Raw genomic sequence first — 16,275 nt, 5'->3', positions numbered from 1 at the left:
GTTTGCTCTGATCATAATATGAATCTATTTCTGAATATCTACCATTACATGTATTTTTTTCCCTCTAGAAAATAATTTTAAGCCACAATGTTATTCATCATTCTCATTTCCGTACTCAAATTATCAAAGGTACTGAATCCTGCATCCAAACTGTTAAGACTACATGAGAGCAGAATAATGAAATGAAGAAGGCTGACAGGTCTTGAGCACAGAAACACGTATGGGCTAGATAACTGAAAAACGGAATAGATAATTATAAAAAATACAATTATTAATGATGATAATAGTTGTCATCACGTTTACACAAAATCTTAAAATACCTGTAATAGGTCTTAGTCGCCGTAAAACAGAAGATGGCCTTCTCATATCAGCAAGGAATTTGTATAGATCTTCATCACTTAAGCGATCTCCTTCCTAATTTTAAAAATAGAGGAAAAAGTATTAGATTTTTAAAATATAGTACATTGAAAATAAGTTTATATTGCCTGTTAATAATCCTGCCCTTCTTCCTTCAATTCAGTCTGAATGAAAAGTAAAATTAAATTAATACAATTACGATTAAAAATAAATATGCTAACCTATTTTCTTCCTTCTTGCTTTCAAGTTGTATTGAGCTATAATATTGCTATCTATTTTTAAATTTTATAGATTTATTTACAGCCCATTATCTGTGTTTATAAGGGGTTACAGGGCACTCTAAAATATAGAAAAAATGGTGCGAGTTAGAGGGAGATAAAGAGAAGAAAACAAGAATATAGACAGAAAACAGACATATATATGTACGTGTATATATATATATATATATATATATATATATGACACTCATAAATTTGTTACACTTGAGTTTCCATTTGTCTTTTCAACTTTATATCACCAAATTTCTTAAATGCAAAATATAGAGCATTGGCTACATTTGAAAAAGAAAAGAAAGAAGTAACAACAAAAAACTACTCTTAAAAAAAACAAGACAACTATCCCATAATAAGACCAGAAAGAAAACTCTAAAAAGACCTCAATCAATGGGGGAAAAGAGACAAAAAAACCGAACCATGTCCAATTAACAAAGAATTCTCAATTTAAAGTAATATTTTTTCCTACAGTTAAAATAGGTAGAGATTGATTTTATTCTTTTATTCAAAAGTCTTTACATTTTATTCATCCAAACCTCCTGCATTTGACATCTTATTATTTTTAATGCATAATTCATATACTGTCTTTTTATCCTATTTGGTAATAAACATACTTAAGCCTCCTTTATTACTGTGAGCTCACCTTGAGCCAGATCTCATTTGTTCACAATTGTATTCTAAACAGGATACAGAACTGATCTTCTTTTATGCCATTATTTTAAAAAGTGATTTTTATTTTCTAAGTGTTTGGAGATTTTTGTCAATACTTTTATAAATGGTTTTCAGTTTTACTGAGTTATAGTTAGAGAATCTGACTTCAAGAAGATTTTTTCAGTGATCTAAATATACAATTAATTATTGTAAACGTTCCATCAGTTACTAAAAGAGCATATTCTCTCCTTTTGAGTACAGAAATGAATACAGATCTTCAAATGGTCCTTATTTAGAATACATTCAAATTATCTCAAGATTCAATTATTTCTGTCTACTTCACTTGTTAAACTGATTATATCAATGGCCTCCATTCTTTACTCCCTGTCTGTTTCCATGCCTTTTGTTGGGTGGGACACAATTCTTTCCCCTGGGCTTGGCCACGAGACTTGTTCTAATCAGTAAGCAAACATGATACAGAGACTTGAAAAGCATTTGCGTAAGTAAGCTTGCCCCCTCTCTGGAACTTCTGTCACTGCTATAACAACATGACCAAGCTGGCCTGCTAGAGTATAAGAGTGGAAGCTGAGACACATGGAAAAGGTCTGAATCATTTCAGTTCTCCCAGCAAAAGTCAGTCTAGATCAGTTGACCCCAGTCAATCGCCAAACATGTGAATAAGCCTAGCTGACACTCACCCCTCCACACTGCATGTACTGCTATGTACTCCTGAAGCAACAGATAACTTCTATACATGTCAACAAATAGAACAAATGTCCTTAAAACTAATGTATGGATTTAATTTTTGTTTTTAAATCTCTATGTATTTCCAATAATTTTGGCTTGACACATTTCAAATCTGTACATAAACACTCCTGATTACTATATCCCAATCATGGACAGTAATCTCTCATTTAAAAAAAAAAAAAACCTGGGGACTTCCCTGGTGGTCCAGTGGTTAAGAATCCACCTTCCAATGCAGGGTACAAGGGTTCGATCCCTAGTTGGGGAACTAGGATCCCACACGCCATGGGGCAACTAGGTCCGTATGCCGCAACTACTGAGCCTACACATTCTAGAGCTCGTGTGCCACAACTAAAGAGAAGTTCGCACCGCAACAAAGAGCCTGTGCATCACAAAAGATACCGCATGCTGCAAAGAAGATCCCACATGCCACAACTAAGACCCGGCACAGCCAAACAAACAAACAAATAAATAAGTAAATAAATAACCTGCCTTCTGTATCTCATTTAGGAGAAATTGTACCTTGAATTCTACTTTATTAAAATTGTAATTTCTGCTTTTTACTTAATATGCACTTGCCTGATGCATAATATCCTAGCTATTTAAAAATACTTATAAATATCATATATGTTAATAGTTAAAAAATTATAGAACTGTACAAAAGTCAAGTGTAAATGCTTTCCATTGCTCCATATTTCCAGCAATCATCCTTAAGTTTTCACAATCACTTTGTTCCAGTTTCCAGTTACCAGTCTCCAACAGTGTTCAGTACATGATGAATGCTCAAAAAATATTTGTTGAGGGCTTCCCTGGTGGCGCAGTGGTTGGGAATCCGCCTGCCGATGCAGGGGACACGGGTTCGTGCCCCGGTCCAGGAAGATCCCACATGCTGCGGAGCAGCTGGGCCCGTGAGCCATGGCCGCTGGGCCTGCGCGTCCGGAGCCTGTGCTCCGTGACAGGAGAGGCCACAGCAGTGAGAGGCCCACTTACCGCAAAAAAAAAAAAATTGGTTGAATAAACAGGTGGGTGGGTGGGTGGATGGATGACTTACTGATTTAAGTTTATAATACTAGTTCAATAATAAAACATGCTGAAGAAAAAAAAAAGCTGTGGAAATAGTGGCAGAAGTGATATACCAGCTGAAGACGAAGAGAGAGAGAAATGTTACAGCCACAAGGTTGTGTCACTGTAACAAGTAAATCTACTGCCCTGTTTCCATAGCTAAATGTGGCCTATCACCTCATCCAAGTAACACTGTGGCCTTTTCTAGATTCTTTCTTGCACTATTATCCAAAATAAAAAGACCCTTACCACTTCAGAGCCTTCTCACCTGCTTTATTTTCCATTTGAGTCTCTCAGCGCAGCTGCCTGTAAATGCTACTGATATATAACTGTAGCATTATACTAGACAGCTAGCTGTCAAATCATAACACATCCTGCCCTAAACACCTTGCCCTCTCAAGTTATAAGGTGTCACTAGGCCAGGATTTTCTCCTCTTATTTAGAATAACACCACAGAAGGAGGAATTCTGAGGCAATACTTAGCATTTTCCTTTAATCCGCTCCAAAATACATGCATAGTACCCTTCTCCAGTTTATCACACTAATACAAATTTTCTTCCATCCTTAAAATGTTCTGGTCCTCTGGTTACTTTAGACAGACTTTCGAAATTTTCTGATCCTGATTCAGAGTATAAAATTCATTTTACATCAAAATCCAGTAGCACATACACCATGTATGCACATATGGACAGGTATGCACGCACACAAAAATTGGAGGGAAAAAGCCTACTGAAGCAATATTTAACTTCACTAAGTGCAATGCACTATTATTTTTCTATTCTACTGGTTTGTTTGTTTTTTTTAAGCTGGGTGTTATCTACTAAATTTCCATTACTATTCCATTACTATTATTGGATCATGACCAGCACTTGAAAACTACTGATTTGACTCAAGTACAGGAAATATACTTGCAAAGAACAAAGTATCTTTGATCAAGAACTTTTTGGACCTATAAACTCACCTATAAAAATAATTTTAGCACAAAAATGCACTACTAGAGCCTGAAATTTCTATTCTATATACCATGGATGTGGTATGTTAGGTCAAAAACGACTTGAGTGGGGAAGACAGATATAACCACACACCTACTCGAAGAAAATCCATAAAATATCAATGCTTAAGAAAAGTTAAAATATTAAAATTAAGAAATAGGATACAGATGTGGATGATTGATTTGGAAGCATTACTAATCAATGCCAACATTTAAATAAATATAATGATGAAAAAACAGCTATAATATTATTTTTTATTATATTTTTTATTCTTAATTTTTTTAACTTGTTAAAATCACAATTACTACATGTACATGTAATACATGGAAAATTATGATTTTTCTGAAATCACAAGAAATTTAAGTACGAATAGCCCCCTAGAATTCCTCCATGACAGAACAATACCTGCTTAAAAAAATTTGTCACTGTGAGAGTAGCAGGTCGAAAGCTGGTCAAGTTACAAGAATCATCTCCACTTGTTGTCCTTTCAAGTGATCTTCTGCCAACCAGACTAGAATTCCTCCTCTCTGACCAAGACCCCTTTCGTTCTACCAAGGAAAAAAAGTAAGATATTCATTTCCATAATATTTAAAATGTGTTTTAAAGCAGTCCTCCAAACACAGGAAAATAGCCACTAAAGTTGAAAATTATCCCCTCAGCAATACTGATTACAGCAGAAGAATTTCACTTCTGGGGAGATCTGTAAGGAAGCATTACACCTAAATCTTTGGGTTCTCTTTAAAAACTTCTCCAGTGTAAAATAAGTCTCTACCACACAAAGATTATGCATATAACCCAATATGAGCTATGAAGAACAGCTATAGAGGAACTATGTATTTACTAGGAAATAGGCACACAATGCAAATTTTGGTCATATAATGGCCCCTCAGTCTTAGCACTTGAGTTTGAAAAAGAATTTAAGACAACTTGCATTCAAAGTCCTTGCAAGATAACCTTATAATTCAAAACCAATAGAGCAACTATGTTGTAGAAAACAAACAAAACTATAAACAAGCTAGACCTAACAGGCATCTATAGAATACACCACTAAGCAAAAGCAGAATACACATTCTTCTCAAGCACACACAGGAAATTCTCCAAGACAAACTATATAATAAGCTATAGAACAAAATACAATAAATTCAAAGGGATTCAAATCATATAAAATATGTTTTCCAAGAACACTGGAATTAAGCTATAAATCAATAACAGAAGAAAATTTGAGAAATTCATAAGCGTGTGGAAGTTAAACAGCACACTTCTGAATAACCAATGGATCAAAGAGGTAACAAGGGAAATTTTAAAACATTTAAGATATAGGAAAATGAAAATGCAAAACCCCCAAACATATGATATATCACTAAAGAAGTTCTCAGAGGGAAATTTATAGCTGTGAATGTTTATATTACAAAAAAAGAAAGATCTCAAATCAGTAACTTAAGCTTACATCTTAACAAACTAGAAAAAGAAGAGAAAACTAAACCCAAAGCAAGCATTAGAAAGGATACCAAGGGAATGTAAATTGATACAGTCACTATGGAGAACAGTATGGAGGTTCCTTGAAAAACTGAAAATAGAATTACCATATGACCCAGCAATCCCACTACTGGGCATATACCCTGAGAAAACCATAATTCAAAAAGAGTCATGTACCAAAATGTTCACTGCAGCTGTATTTACAATTGACAGGCCACAGAAGCAACCTAAGTGTCCATCGACAGATGAATGGATAAAGAAGATGTGGCACATATATATAATGGAATATTACTCAGCCATAAAAAGAAACGAAATTGAGCTATTTGTAGTGAGGTGGATGGACCTAGAGACTGTCATACAGAGTGAAGTAAGTCAGAAAGAGAAAAATAAATACTGTATGCTAACACATATATACGGAATCTAAAACAAAACAAAACAAAAAAAAATGCTTCTGAAGAACCTAGGGACAGGACAGGAATAAAGACACAGACTTAGAGAATGGACTTGAGGACACAGGGAGGGGGAAGGGTAAGCTGGGACGAAGTGAGAGAGTGGCATGGACATATATACACTACCAAATGTAAAACAGATAGCTAGTGGGAAGCAGCTGCATAGCACAAGGAGATTAGCTCGGTGCTTTGTGTCCACCTAGAGTAGAGGGGTGCGATAGGGAGGGTGGGAGGGAGATGCAAGAGGGAGGAGATATGGGGATATACAGCTGATTCATTTTGTTATACAGCAGAAACTAACACACCACTGTAAAGCAATACTCCAGTAAAGATGTTAAAAAAAAAGAAAGGATACCAAAAAAGACAACAGCTAAGTGGAAATAAATGAAATAGAAACTAGGAAAACAATAGAAAAATAATCAATGAAACCAAAAACTGATTCTTCAAAAAGATAAAATTTTTAAAACTTTAGTTAAACTAATGAAGAAAAAAATACATAGACAGGGGACTTCCCTGGTGGTGCAGTGGTTAAGAATCCACCTGCCAGTACAGGGGATATGGGCTCAAGCCCTTGTCCAGGAAGATCCCATATGCCGCGGAGCAACTAAGCCCATGCGCCACAACTACTGAGCCTGCATGCCACAACTACTGAAGCCTGCGTGCCTAGAGCCTGTGCTCCACAACAAAAGAAGCCACCACAATGAGAAGCCCACACACCACAACAAAGAGTAGCCCCTGCTTGCCACAACTAGAGAAAGCCCTTGCACAGCAACGAAGACCCCATGCAGCCAAAAATAAATAAATTTATTAAAAAACAAATACATAGACAGGACTCAAATTACTAAAATCATCACTACAGCAGACCTTAGAGAGAAAAAGGATTATACTACAATACTATGAATAACTGTAAGTCAACAGTTAGATAACAATTAGATAATTTAGATGAAATGAACACATTTCTAGAAAGATACACAGTACTGAAACTGACTCAAGATGAGAGAGAAAATATGAATAGATGTATAACAAGAGATATAATTAGTAATGAAAATACTTACCACAAAGAAAAGACCAAGCCAAGGTGGCTTCACTAGTGAATTCTTCCAAACTTTCAATGAAAAATTAATACCAATTGTTTACAAATTCTTCCAAAAACCAGAAGGAAAAAATCACAACTCATTTTCAATGAGGCCAGTATTATTACCCTGATACCAATAACAGACAGAGATATTACAAGGAAGAAAAACTACAGACCAATATCCCTTAGGAATATAGAAGCAAAAATACTAAACAAAATACTAGGAAACAGACTAACAACACATAAAAAAAAATTATATACCATGGCCAAGTGAGACTTCTCCCAGAAGTGTAAGATTAGTTTAACATCCAAAACTAATCAATTAATGCAATACAGCATACTAAAAGACTACAGGGCAAAATACCATACAAATCATCTCAGTAAACTCAAAGAATGCATTTTACAAAATCCAATATCCTTCCATGACAAAACCACTCAAAAAGTTAGGAATAGAAGGGAACTTCCTCAAACTACTACATTACATCTATGAAAAACCTATAGCAAACATCATACTTGATAGTGAAAGACTGAGTGCCTTCCCCCTAAGGTCAGGAACAAGATGAGGATATCCACTCTTGCCATTTTTTTTAATACTGTACAGGAGGTTCTAGTCAAGATAATTAGAAAAGAAAAATAAATAAAGACATCCAGATGGGGGAAAAAAAAAGTAAACTTATTTTCATTCGCAGATGACATGATCTTATACATGGAAAATCCTAAAGAATCCAGAAAAGAAAAAAAAATTAGAATTAATAAACACATTCAAAAAGGTTTCAAAGTACAAGGTCAATATTCAGAAGCCAACTGTATTTCTATCACTAAAAATGAACATTAGGAAAATGAAATTAAGAAAACAATCCATTTAAAATACCATCAAAAACCAATAAAATACTGGGATGCACATTTAACAAGAGAGGGGCAAGACTTGTACACTGAAAACTACAAGATTGTTTAAATAAATTTTTAAGATCTAAATAAATGGAAAAACATTCCACAGATTGGAAGACTTAATATTGTTATGAGGGCAACACTCCACAAATTGATCTACCAAATCAATGTAATTCCTATCAAAATTCCAGCTGCCTTTGTGCAGAAATTATCACCTGACCCTAAACTTCTTATGAAAATGCAAGAGCTCAAAATAATCTTAAAAAAAATTGGAGGACCCACTATTCCCAATTTCAAAACTTAGTGCAAAGCTAAAATAATAAAGATAGTATAGTGCTAGCATAAGCATATATATCAATGGGACAGAACTGAGAGTCCAGAAATAAAACCATATATCGACGGTCAATTGATTTTCAACAAGAGTGCCAAGACCATTCAATAGGGAAAGAATAGCCTTTTCAACAAATGGTGTTGGGACAACTAGATATCTACATAAAAAGAATGAAGTTGGACCCTTACCTCTTACCATGTACAAAAATTAACTCAAAATGGACTATACCCAGATGTAACAACATGTGTGAACCTTTCAAACATTATGCTAAGTGAAAGAAGCTACTCACAAAAGATTACACATTGTATAATTCTATTAATATGAAATGTCTGGCATAGACAAATCCATACAGACTAAATAAATTACAGTTTGGTTAGGTTTGGGGACTTGAGGAGAAGAGTGACCACTAAGGAGTATGAAAGTTCTAAAATTAGATTGTGGTGACATTTTCTGAAACTTATGAATATAACAAAAAACACTGAATTATACATCTTAAATGGGCAAACTGTACGTATGTGAATTACATCTCAATAAACCCGTTAAAGGAAAAAAAGAAAACCCTTTTAATGTCTCACTACATTGCAAAGCTTACAAATATAACAAGACTATATAAGAAAAAGAAAAGCATTATACATGTAAAAATATTTTATATAAAACATTCTCACCTCCAGTGCTTATTTCCACCTCTGTAGAATCTCTTTCCAAACTCCCAGCACTGCTAACAATATTCATTAAATGGATTGCAGTCCAAGCAAAAGGCATGCGATACTTCCCAAGTCTTTGGCAAAACTGATCAGCTTGACTTTTCAGCTTCTCCAATTTTTCCTTATTCTGCAAAACAAAACTTTATACATTATATGATTACGTTCAAAGAAATGAATTAAAGGCTATTTCATAATATATAAAGGAAAATATAAAGGTTAAGGATTCTCAATTCTCAGCAAAGATGGAAAAACAATCTGTACCTTTCAGAGATCAATTAACAGTATATTATCTTTACTAAGCAACCTCAACCAGTTCTACAAATGTATGTGAAAGTCTTTAAAATTTCTGTTTGTGATGATCTTATGTTGGGAGAAAAGAAAGGACAGCAAGAGTCAAACATGTTTATGTACTGAAAGTACTATTTTATGAAAGGAAACATAACCTAGACAACAGGTTCTAGACACGAACTGCCAACCACAAAATATTCTAGGTTACGACTTATTAAATTTTATTTTTCTAAAAAAGATGGAAGCAGTTGGGCCATTCTGACATAATCACTAACTTATGACAACTATGAGGTGGGACTGGGGGTCACAAATAAACCAACAATAAATAAGCCCAGAGCTGTAATAAAAGAAGCAAACAAAAAAAGTATGACAAGAGGACTAAACCCTGGAAAAAGACCAATGATCCAAATAGCACGTGCTTATCTGGAAGACATCCTGAGGCTGGCTCAACTTTTAGGCTATCCTTGAAACAAACACTAAGGTGGCCTGCAATAGCCAACCAATGGTCCAAGGGTGAAAACCTACACTAAAATCTCTCACATACTATTTCCATATAGGATATTGGTAAGGTATACTCAAATGGCAGTGTCCTACCTTAGGACTCAGGACTGAGAAAAGATGAAGAAATAGCTAAATGGTAGGACTGCTTACTGCTATATCTATTATACCTTCAAAATAGGTTCTTGCTTTAAGAGTACTTAAAGAGAATTAAGGACCCTTATCAAGCATGTGAATATGTAAGATAAGAGTGAAGTAAGCTGCAATTATACACCTATGAACTTCATATAACAGAGCAATTTAATTTGTAAAATGACGACCTGGGGAAAGCCAGAATAGTTTAACCCTAATTTCAACCAGATATCCAGGAATCAGAGAATATCATGTGCTCAGATGCACCCATATTAGCAGAAAACACTCAATTCTTGTTCCAAATCTCAGAAAAATAAAAAGCAAAACATTTTCTAGATTGTGGTGATTTGTCCAATACTCCTCAAGCACACCTCTCCTGGCTGTTTGACATATTAAATCATGTGTTCAAAGATCCAAAAATCACCTGCTATGCTGTTTTTTTTTTTTGGCTGCATTGGGTCTTTGTTGCTGCGCGCGGGCTTTCTCTAGTTGCGGCGAGCAGGGACTACTCTTCGTTGTGGTGCAGTGGCTTCTCTTGTTGCAGAGCATGGGCTCTAGGTGTGCGGGCTTCAGTAGTTGCAGCACGCAGGCTCAGTAGTTGAGGCTCGCGGGCTCTAGAGCACAGGCTCAGTAGTCGTGGCACATGGGCTTAGCTGCTCCACAGCATGTAGGATCTTCCCAGACCAGGGCTCGAACCCGTGTCCCCTGCATTGGCAGGCGGATTCTTAACCACTGCGCCACCAGGGAAGTCCTCACCTGTTATTCTTATAACTAACTCAGGGTATCTGGAATTTGGTACCGATTGTTCACCTATTATTTTTGCTTTATAAGTTTATCCAAATTCTAGAAATTAGTTATCTGATGGCAAAATGGAGATTGTATTTTCTATTTTTACCATATTTCCTAATTATCTGCAGCTAGACAGAGGCCCAGAATACTTCTGCTTTGCTAGAAAAAGTTCCATCAAAATCACTATTTTGCAAACACAGGAAATTTTTTATTATTTAGGAATTAAACTGAACTAATTTGATTCTTTAGGAATCCATTAGCTTGGGGTGAGGGAGATTTTAAAGAATAGCATAGCACATGACTCAAGCTAGGTACTGAAGGAAATAAAGAAAATGGGTAGGCCAAGAGAAAAAAATGAACTAGTAGTAAAATTCTTTAATATGCTCTGTATAGTATTCTCCCAAATTATAATTTCGGAGATTAGAGGTTGTTTAGGGTTGGGTTTGGGGATCTGAGGAGAATGGAAAGTGACTGCTAATGACTATGAAAGTGGCAGAAATAAGAGGCATGACATTCTACCTTGGTGGCATCTGCTTCTTTGAAAATCATATATGGTTCTGCACACTCTCCAATGTCTCCTTGCTGTAGCACTTTTTCTAGCTGTCAAAGACAAAAAGAGTAAAGATTAATTAAGCTTAAAAATAAAAGCAATCAGCCTGGAATGTAAGGATGGTACAAAATACAAAAATCAATCAATATAATACACCACATTAACAAAATAACAGAAAAAAAACACATGACCATCTTAACTGATGCAGGAAAAAGAACTGGACAATTCAACACCTGAATGAACTTAGAAAAGAAGAAAGCTACCTCAATATAATAAAGACCATATATGAAAAGTCCACATTTAACATCATATTCAACACTGAAAAACCAAAAGCTTTTCCTCTAGAATGAGGAACAGGATAAGGATGTTCACTTTTGCCAATTCTATTCAACAAAGTACTGGAAGTCTGAGCCAGAGCAATTTGACAACACAAAGAAACAAAAACATCCAAATTGAAAAGGAAGAAGTTAAATTATCTCTATTCACAGGCAACATGATCTCTTATATAGAAAACTCTAATATTACACACACACACACACACACACACACACACACACACAAACTTGTTAGAACTAATAAATTCAGCAGAGTTGCAGGATACAAAATCAACACACAAAAAATCAGTTGCATTTCTATACCCGAGCAATGAGCAATTCAAAAAGGAAATTAAGAAAAAAATTCCATTTACAATAATATCAAAAAGAATAAAATACTGAGGAATTAACCAAAAAGGTGAAAGATCTGTAATCTGAAAACTATAAATAGTTAGATTTTCTACAAGGGTGCCAAGACTATTCAATGGGGAAAGAAAAGTTTTTTCAACAAATGATATTAAAAGAAACCTGAATATCCAAATGCAAAAGAATAAAGTTGAGCCCTTACATTATATTATATACAAAAATTAACTCAAAATGGATCAAACACCTAAACATAAACCTAAAACTATTAAACTCTTAGAAGAAAAAATAAAGGAAAAGCTTCCTGTGATTGGATTTGGTAATGTATTCTTGGATTTGACACAAAAAAAAGCAAAGGCAACAAAAGTAAAAATAGTTAAATTGGATTACATCAAAATTTAAAACTTTTGTATATGACAGAACACAATCAACAGGGTGAAAGGCAACCCACAGAATGAGAGAAGATATTTGCAAATCATATAACTGATAAGGAGTTCTTTATCCAAAACAGATAAAGAAATCCTACAACTCAACAACAAAACAACAAATAATCTGATTTTTAAATGGGCAAAGAACTTGAATAGACATTTCTCCAAAGAAGCCATACAAACGTCTAAGAAGCATATAAAAAGACACTCAACATCACTAATCATTAGGGAAATGCAAATCAAAACCACAATGAGATATCACCTTACACCCATCAGGATGGCCACAATTAAATAAACAAACAAACAAATAACAAGCATTGGCAGGGATATGGAAAACTGGAACCCCTGTGTGCTTTTTATGGTGTAAAATCGTAATCTGCTGTAGAAGACAGTACAGAGGTTCCTCAAAAAGTTAAAAATAGAATTATCATGTAATTCAGAAAACCTATTTCTGGGTATATATTCAATAGAATTGAAAGCAGGGACTCAAACAGATATTCACACACCCATGTTCATAGCAGCATTATTCACAATAGCCAAAAGGTAGAAGCAATTCAAGTGTCCATCAAAAAATGAGTAAACAAAACATGAGTATACACATACACATGGAATATTATTCAGCCTTAAAAGGAAGAAAATTCTGAAACATGCTACCACCTGGATGAACCTTGAAGACATTACGCCAAGGGAAATAAGCCTGTCACAAAAAGACAAATACTGTATTATTCCATTCAAATGAGGTATCTAGAATAGACAAATTCATAGAAACAAAGAGCAAAATGCTGGTTGGCAGAGGCTGGGGAGAAGGGGAAATGAAGAGCTGCTACTTAATGTGTATAGAGGGTTAAGGTTTTGTTGGCAAGATAAAATTTTCTAAAGATTGCTCGCATGATAATCTGAATATACTTAATTCTGAACTGTACACATAAAAACGATTAAGATGGTAAATTTTATGTTATGTGTATTTTACCTCAATTATAACTATTAATAAAAGCAATCAGTCTTAAAAGTCATCTCCATTTAATATAACATCAAAGTACAAAATTACAATTAAAAAAGACAACTCACAAAATATTAAGTGGCCAATACAATTCTCCTTATCATTTTTCTCCAAAATGTCTCACTTTACCCCTATAAAATTTTTAATGTTTTAGGAAAAGAAATATAAATAAAATAGGATAAAAGTCCAGAAACCAAATGAAGTGTATGCAAGAATTTAGCACATAATAAAGTTGATACTTCAAATTAGTGAATGGAGGATACATAAAGCGCTCTTACAAACTAATAAATTAATAATTGATAAAATAAAAACAATCCAATGAAATGAAGATTACACAACTGTATTTTTTTCACTTAAAACTTATGTATCCTACACACTTAAAATTTGTGTTTTTTATGTATATAAACAAGCTAAAAATGAGCTTACTATTTGAATGAGCACTACACAAAACAGAATATCCAAATGGCCAATAATTCTTAGACATCAGGGAATTATAAATTAAAGCCAAACTGACATACCCCTGCAAATGCACCAGAAATAAAATACGTAATAAAATAAAATTAATGAAATTGAAATGTAAAATACAATAACACCTGATGATATCAAATGTTAAGAAGGAAATGGAGCAAATAAAATTCTCAAGCACTGCTGATGAGACTGAAACTTGGACTAACCACGTCAGAAAACTGGTTCTTTCTACTAAAACTGAAGCTATAAATACACTATGACCCAGTAATTCAACATCTACCTATATACTCAATAGAAATGCAAAAATCATATATAAGAATGTTTACAGGGCTTCCCTGGTGGCGCAGTGGTTGAGAGTCTGCCTGCCAATGCAGGGGTCACAAGTTCGTGCCCTGGTCCGGGAAGATCCCACATGCCGCGGAGCGGCTGGGCCCATGAGCCATGGCCGCTGAGCCTGCACGTCTGGAGCCTGTGCTCCGCAACGGGAGAGGCCAGAACAGTGAGAGGCCCGCATACCGCAAAAAAAAAAAAAAAAAAAAAGAATGTTTACAGCAGCATTACTTAGAATATAGCCAAAAGCTAGAAATAACCCCAATGTCCATCGACTATTAGAATGGCCAAACTGTGATATGCATATAACAAGATACTATGCAGGGTGAAAAACAACCAACTATTGCTACATGCAAAAATGATGAATCATATAATTCTTTAGAATGTCAGACACAAGAACATATATGATTCCTTTTCTATGAAGAAAAAGAGGTTAAACTAATCCATGATGATAAGTCAGCATAGTAGGAAGGGGCCAAAGAAGGCTGTTGAGTAATGTTCTATATACCTTGATCTGGATGTTGGTTACACAACTGAGTTAAGTATGTAAAAATTAAAGAAAGTGTACACCTTGTGCATGTTACTAACTATAAATAAAAATTTATAAAGAAAAGATAACTGAATTTCTATACACCAGTGATGAATGAAATTCTGTATATAATTTAAAATGAAAAATTTTAAATGATAACATTTAGAACAGGGTCAAAAATATCAAATTATCAGGAAGATATAGGAGAAAAGACCTAAAAACATACTGTGCTCATTGACTGGAGAACTCAGCAGTTTAAAGACGTCAGCTTTTCCAAATTGATCAGTATATTTAATGCAATCTCAGTTAACATCTCAACAAGTTCTTTCTTGAGAGAGAGTATGCCTGCATTGGGGCAGCATGGAGAGACTGACAAGCAAAAATTTATACAAAAATGTAAAGGGTCAAAAACATCCAGCCTCTCTCACCTCCTCACTTCCAAGATGACCAAGAAAAGAAGGAACAACGGTCATGCCAAAAAGGGCCACGGCCATGTGTAGCCTGTTTGCTGCACCAACTGTGCCCGATGCTTGCGCAAGGACAAGGCCATTAAGAAGCTCATCATTCAGAACATAGTAGAGGCCTAAGCCGTCAGGGACATTTCTGAAGCAAGTGTTTTCGATGCCTATGTGCTTTCCAAGCTGTATGTGAAACTACATTACTGCATGAGTTGTGCCATTCACAGCAAGGTAGTCAGGAATAGTTCTCGGGAAGCTCAGAAGGACCGAACACCTCCACCCTGATTTAGACCTACAGGTGCTGCCCCACGACTTCCACCAAAGCCCACGTAAGGAGCTAAGTCCTTAAAGACTGAAGAAATACTGTTCTCTGAAAAGACAATAAAATGGAAATCATACTTTATTAAAAAAAAAAGAAAAAGAAAAAGGAACATCCAAGGCAATCTTGAAGAATAAAGCTAGAAAAAATATACTGTTTTTTATAAACTACAATAATTTTTTTTTTTGGCTGCCTTGGGTCTTCGTTGCTGTGCGCAGGCTTTCTCTAATTGCGGTGAGCAGGGGCTACTCTTTGTTGCAGTGCACAGGCTTCTCATTGTGGTGGCTTCTCTTGTTGCAGAGCATGGGCTCTAGGTGCATGGGCTTCAGTAGTTGCAGCACACAGGCTCAGCAGTTGTGGCACGTGGGCTCTAGGGTGTGCAAGCTTCAGTTGTTGTGGCGCGTGGGCTCAGTAGTTGTGGCTCGTGGGCGCTAGAGTGCAGACTCAGTAGTTCTGGTACACCAGCTTAGTTAATCTGCGGCATGTGGGAGCTTCCCGGACCAGGGATTGAACCTGTGTCTCCTGCACTGGCAGGCGGATTCTTAACCACTGCGCCACCAGGGAAGTCTCTAAACTACTATAATTAAAACAGTGTGGTACTAGTGCCAATTAAAGACAAACAGGCCAGTTGAACCAAAAAAGATTCTAGGAAAAAAATCTCATACACATGAACACTTGATTTATGACATGGGATACTTTGTAAAAGCAGTAGGAGAAAAAAGCAGTCTTTTCAATAAATAGTGCTGGGTCATTTGGTTATCCATATGTGGGGGGCATTAATCTTCATCTCAACTTCACTCCAAACTAT

The 16,275-nt window shown here is 35.4% G+C and overlaps 1 protein-coding gene and 1 pseudogene across 3 annotated transcripts in view; one reads left to right on the top strand and one right to left on the bottom strand.

Moving 5' to 3' along the window:
- The window catches only part of DOCK7 (dedicator of cytokinesis 7), a 212,821-nt gene that overhangs the window by 153,498 nt on the left and 43,048 nt on the right, over positions 1-16,275 (bottom strand). For all 3 annotated transcript variants that reach the window (XM_022581248.3, XM_022581251.3, XM_089921600.1), the window contains exons 10-13: positions 11,228-11,308; positions 8,963-9,128; positions 4,484-4,626; positions 321-414 (exon numbers count right to left, since the gene is read on the bottom strand). In XM_022581248.3, coding sequence (XP_022436956.2) covers positions 321-414; positions 4,484-4,626; positions 8,963-9,128; positions 11,228-11,308 — 484 coding nt within the window. The remainder of the gene's footprint in view (positions 1-320; positions 415-4,483; positions 4,627-8,962; positions 9,129-11,227; positions 11,309-16,275) is intronic.
- LOC149750740 (small ribosomal subunit protein eS26 pseudogene) lies at positions 8,655-15,513 on the top strand (annotated as a pseudogene).

This window comes from Delphinapterus leucas, chromosome 1, assembly GCF_059928025.1.
Source record: "Delphinapterus leucas isolate spDelLeu-1000000601 "Yukka" chromosome 1, BTC_Dleu_Yukka2, whole genome shotgun sequence".
In the NCBI taxonomy this organism is placed as follows: domain Eukaryota; kingdom Metazoa; phylum Chordata; class Mammalia; order Artiodactyla; family Monodontidae; genus Delphinapterus; species Delphinapterus leucas.
Note: the sequence above shows the minus strand (reverse complement) of the source record. Positions and strands in the feature narration are given on the sequence as shown.